The following is a 5,798-nucleotide window of genomic DNA, read 5'->3' as shown; positions in this document are numbered from 1 at the left end:
TATTATTATTATTGATTGTGATATAAAAATAATTATAAAAATGTATAGCAACTAGTATTTGTTTAAAGGGACATTCCTGAGTTTGCTACAATTTTTAAGATGTTATTGACTAACAAGAGACTTTTTAACGAACGTAATTACATATCTAATATATTTTTCTGCATACAGTATTAGTGGCTGTATATTAAACGCGTTTCTGATCGTTCTAATATTTGTATTAAGTTAAATTTCATTTGATTTCCGAAAAAAAAATTTTTCGTACGTACAAAATTATTTGAAGACAAAATCCAGTTTGGGCTTTTTAAAAATATTAAGACGACCAGAAACACATTGAATATACAGACATTGATATTCTAAACAAGACAATATATTTAATATTTAAGCTTACTCGTTGAAATACCTTATTAGTCGGAGACATCTTACAATGCAGCAAACTGAGGAATGTCCCTTCAAATTGTTTAGGCTATATACATGTTATTATTTATAGTTGAAAGAAGCAGAAGCTCATGCCTACTTGAAGAACGAAGGTTTCTTGTTCAGGATACCAAAAAGGTCAACTGCACTGCCACAATTCACCTACGCGAAATTGCTGGTTTCCCCAAATATCAGATACATTTTGTTAGCACATTTTTAACGAATCTCGTGTTTGTATTTTTTGTTGGGGGGGGGGGGGGGGGGGGGGGCGAGCTTTAAATCTTAGTTCTTGAGTACCCCTGAATTTCTGGAAACTTGTCCAGTTTAAGATGGGAATAATTTGTTCTCGCCTGGTAGTTATTCACAAACTGGTAACAAAGGTGAAAGACAGGTGGAACTGTTTCCAATATGTATACATATAACACTTATTTTTTGTTTTTTAGATAAGAAAGAGCAGTTGACTGAAACATAATGGCACTTCATTGGCATTAAAAGGACTTTTTGTAAATCCAATAACTGACTTTCTACAAAAGTGATAATGGCACATACGTGGATGTGCATTTAAAGGACTTACATTAACTTTATGAAAGGCCATAACAAAATTATTGTTGACTTGCTTTACTGCTGAAATTTGGGCAATCATTAAAGCCTTGGAACAGATACTCGCTTTCGTGTCTGCTTTGAACTTGCCCTGTGAAACTGTTGGGTGTCCCCTACAGTGATTTTAAATTTATATTAACTAATATATTTTTTCGACTGGAAGAGTGGCGGTCATCCTACAGGCGGTGCAGGAAGGATGAAGTAGTATTTGTGCCGTGCCCGCATCGGCCATACATATTTGACGCATTCATTTATTTTAAAGAAGGACCCTCCCCCCTCAGTGTGAAAATGTCAGTGTACACTGACTGTGCGCCACATTTTGATGGAGTGTGATCATCTCAAGCCGACGAGAAATGATATATTTGGCAACAGAAATGTTTTGGAATCTTTTAAAGGGACATTCCTGAGTTTGCTGCAATTCTTAAGATGTTATCGACTAACAAGAGACTTTTTAACGATTGTAATTAAAAATCAAATATATTTTCCTGCATAAAATATTAGTGGCTGTATATTAAACGTGTTTCTGATCGTTCTAATATTTGTACTAGGTTAAATTTCATTTTATTTCCTAAAATATTATTTTTTCGAACGTACGAAATTATTTGAAGACAAAATCCAGTTTCGGCCTCTTACAAATATTAAGACGACCAGACACATTGAATATACAGACACTGATATTCTAAAAAAGAAAATATATTTAAAGGGACATTCCCGAGTTTGCTGCACTGTAAGATGTTTCCGACTAATAAAAATATTTCTACGATTAAACTTTCCTATTAAACATATTTTCTTGTTTAACGACACCCCAGCACGAAAAATACATCGGCTACTGGGTGTCAAACTATGGTAATGCAAACAAAGTGACAATCAACATCAATATAAAAAATCAACAGTTAAATTAAAACAGTGTAAAGAACTGTACAAAAATACAAATATCACAGATAGGTAATATTAAAGTGTACAATAAAAGTCAGTATCGTGTAGAACTGTAAAATAAGTTTTGGATGGAATCGAAAGGATTCCATCACATTTCGTGGTCCAAATATATCTTTTCGAGTTTCTTTCAGATGCTTACACTCCACCAAAATGTGTCGCACCGTCAGAGTACACTGACAGTGCTCACATTGAGGTGGAGGATCTTTCTATAAGATAAATAAATGGGTCAAATATGTATGACCGATGCGGGCACAAGACTACCTCATCCTTTTTGCACTGTCTATAGGAGGACTGCCACTCCCAAGACTAGCTTGATGGCATGAAGCTTGTTCGCAACCGCATCGTCAAACATTCATTCATTCTCTCACCTTGTTTTGGTTTATGCAATTCCTTTCAAACCAGTTTTTAAGTTGTTTTTTTACTTTTCCAAACTTTACTTAATTTCAAGTCACAAGCAGCCATTTCATATTCTGAAACTAATGATGGTCTGGCTATCCGTCTCAGTTTAGACAGTATGTCTTCGCGGTTCCCACTGACCCCATGACTGACAATTCTTGCCAAGCTTGCTCTCTCTGGAAATCGCACAGGTAAGCGTGACACCCTATGTTAAAACGAAAATGTATTTGTACATACAGTAAAAATTAGAATTGATGTATGTATGTTTCTCTTACATTTTCAGTGCAATCGAAGTATGTGATGTTTGTCAGATCACATACTTTAAGAATTTGATAACCTTGCAAATTAGATGTAATTTAATCGAGGTCACGGCACTGACATTCCATAACTGACGTATGTATTCATAGTCATCAAATAAAAAATATTTCAATAGCAATTTTACACTGAAAGCTGTCCAGCGTTAAAAAACAAACAACAAAAACCCCGTTATGCACTAGTTTATTTTGATGCAAGGACACTCAAAATGACGTCATTTTCATTCAAAAAGACACCGCGCCACATATTTTTACGTCATTTGAATATCTAGTAATGACGGATTGGAATTAAAAGTTGTGTGTACAGTTTAAAAAAAAAAAAAAAAAACGCGTTTTAATAAGCTTGATATTATATGATAACGATATTATTACCCTCGTGTGTTTCGGTATCGTCAATATCTTATATAGGAATAAAAATAATGTATTATACGAGCATAATACAATTTGTATTCCTAATATATGATATTGACGATACCGAAAAACACTGGTAATAACCCCCTCCCCCACCGACCTCTATCTCTCTCTCTCATCTCTCTCTCTCTCTCTCTCTCTCTCTAGACTCTGATCTCTCTATCTCTCTCTATACACACACACACACATGTATATAGATACACAATTATGGAAATCATCACTTAACATTAACCCAAGCAATCACAAATGCCGCAGAGATTACCACACGCTTTTCATTTCCCATGGACCAACTTAGAATTATAATGTTTTTTTGTTTTTGTTTTTTTGCTTTGATCATTTTTTAAATTTCATGGGTTAATGATTTGGGGGGGTGTGTGTGTGTGTGTGTGTGTGTGTGTGTATATATATATATATATATCACATATATACATGTAATCAATTAACAAACTGTAAGAACAAATCGGCAAAACTAGGAAATGAATACAATCCCACCATAAATAACAGAACAAACCCTAAAACACCGATTCTACAGCATCGACTTCTGCCTCAGTGTAATCCATCATGAAATATGATGGTGACTACTTGCTGTTTCACGACTTAAGATTTGCAAAGCCTCCTTAATTGAAATATATTGACATATGAATGTGCCAACAACATTGTAATCTAAATTGGTTTTCACACAGACAAAAAAGAGAGGATGTGTGCAACAAACAAATTTCATTACCATATTTATTCAACAGATGCTGCTGCCAATTGGTTTGGTGAACGAACAATAAATTGTTGCTATGGAGATTATTTTTTTAGCAGCCATGACATCAAAGATGTTGTCAACATCAACATTGGTTTGTTCAACCTCTGAAGTATGACTGCCTTCACAGTCTAAAAAAGTAATGATCATCGAGATTTTGATGTTTCCAAATATATATCCTTGCCTCCAAGTCATTTTGATCAATTTTGGAATATCTTGATTCCATTGTAGCCAAATACATATGGTTTCGTATGTCATTAATGTGTGGGTAAAATATTCGTGTTGTTTTGTTGTTGAGAAACTGGTCTTTTGCAACAAATATTTCCAAATGTCTTTTTGTTTCTTGGACTGATGTCACACCAGTTCTTTTATCTTTAGTTGTATGCTCTCATCCATCGGCTGTAGAATACCACCAATCTGAAAAAAAAAAAATATATAAAACCTCCATTGTGTTTAAGACATTAGAAAGTTAGAAAAAAAAGTGTAATTCAAATTTTATTTTTAACCCCTGATTGAAAACAACCCAACAGATTTCATATACGTGTATAGTTCATAATCTAAAATGTCCTCTGTATAATTATTTTAATTTTACATTATACACTAAATATTTTCCTTTCATCATATTTGTCCTCTAAACAGTGAAGTGTACTTTTAAAGCTGGTCCAGGTCACTATAAAAAAAACAATAGATTACTAAAAACATGAAATGAACTTGCCTCTCCTACAATGTGATTCTTGTGTTGTTCATTGTCTGGAAGTGAAATCCATATCCGTTTTTCCCACTCCAGTGTCTTATCATGAAGTTCCTTTTTGATATGTGACGCTGTGTCTTTCGCCCTTTTATCATTGACAGAAATCAAGAAATTGAAAGATGTTACTAACAACAGGTTCGGGTGGTAATACGATTAATGAAGGTATAAAGTGTAGTTATCCAACTCGTACACAGAAGTCCAAGGGCAAGATCAAGATAATTTTTTAATAATTTAATAATAATTGTTCCATGGATTACTTAATATTTGATGTGAATGTTATAAAATTAATAGCTTTTGAAATGTACGCGCGCGCGCGCACACACACACACACACACACACACACACACACCATGGTCACTGTTTAACTTTGATTCAAAGTTTTTTTTTTAATTATTTCCAAATTGGCAATTAATTTCTAATCTGGAAATAGGAAGTCAACATGAATGAATGAATGTTTAACGACACCCCAGCACAAAAATACACATCGGCTATTGGGTGTTACAAATTGTAAAATACTATTTATACATATTATACAAAACCACAGTGTAAGGAGCTGTGGGTGAAAGGTACAATACAACACACACAAAATTAAGGTAAGTATATTTTAAAACGTTGTATAGAAATCAAAGTGTTTTAAAAACTTTACAATTAATTCTGGATGGAATTTAAAGGGACATTCCTGAGTTTGCTGCACTGTAAGATGTTTCCGACTAATAAAATATTTCTATGATTAAACTTACATATTAAATATATTTTCTTGTTTAGAATATTAGTGTCTGTATATTTAATGTGTTTCTGGTCGTCTTAATATTTGTAAGAAGCCCAAGCTGGATTTTGTCTTCAAATAATTTCGTACGTACGAAAAAATTATATTTTTGGAAATAAAATGAAATTTAATTGAGTACAAATATTAGAACGATCAGAAACACGTTTAGCAGCTAATATTTTATGAAGAAAAATATATTTAATATGTGGTTACAATCGTTAAAAAGTCTGTTAGTCGATAACATCTTAAACATTGCAGCAAACTCAGGAATGTCCCTTTAACAATATATATTTTAGGAAATAAAACGAAATTTAACCTCTAGTACAAATATTAGAACGATCAGAAACATGTTTTATATACAGCCACTAATATTTTATGCAGGAAAATATATTTGATTTTTAATTACAATCGTTAAAAAGTCTCTGTTAGTCGATAACATCTTAAGAATTGCAGCAAACTCAG

General features: G+C 33.0%; 2 protein-coding genes across 2 annotated transcripts in view; both read right to left on the bottom strand.

The window, feature by feature from the left end:
* The window catches only part of LOC121368484 (proline dehydrogenase 1, mitochondrial-like), a 15,030-nt gene extending 14,612 nt beyond the window's left edge, over positions 1 to 418 (bottom strand). Inside the window, exon 1 of the mRNA XM_041493218.1 lies at positions 401 to 418. Coding sequence (XP_041349152.1) covers positions 401 to 418 — 18 coding nt within the window. The remainder of the gene's footprint in view (positions 1 to 400) is intronic.
* A 3,440-nt stretch (positions 419 to 3,858) lies between these two features.
* Positions 3,859 to 4,720, bottom strand: LOC121368483 (the record flags this gene model as incomplete). The annotated part of the gene is made up of 2 exons (XM_041493217.1): positions 3,859 to 4,167; positions 4,513 to 4,720. Coding segments are annotated over 2 exons (432 nt in total), but the record flags the coding sequence as incomplete, so codon positions are not given.
* Positions 4,721 to 5,798: the final 1,078 nt, after the last annotated feature.

The sequence above is a fragment of the Gigantopelta aegis genome, chromosome 3, assembly GCF_016097555.1.
Source record: "Gigantopelta aegis isolate Gae_Host chromosome 3, Gae_host_genome, whole genome shotgun sequence".
Taxonomy (NCBI): domain Eukaryota; kingdom Metazoa; phylum Mollusca; class Gastropoda; order Neomphalida; family Peltospiridae; genus Gigantopelta; species Gigantopelta aegis.
The sequence above is the reverse complement of the archived record's forward strand: the minus strand, read 5'-3'. Positions and strand labels throughout refer to the sequence as shown.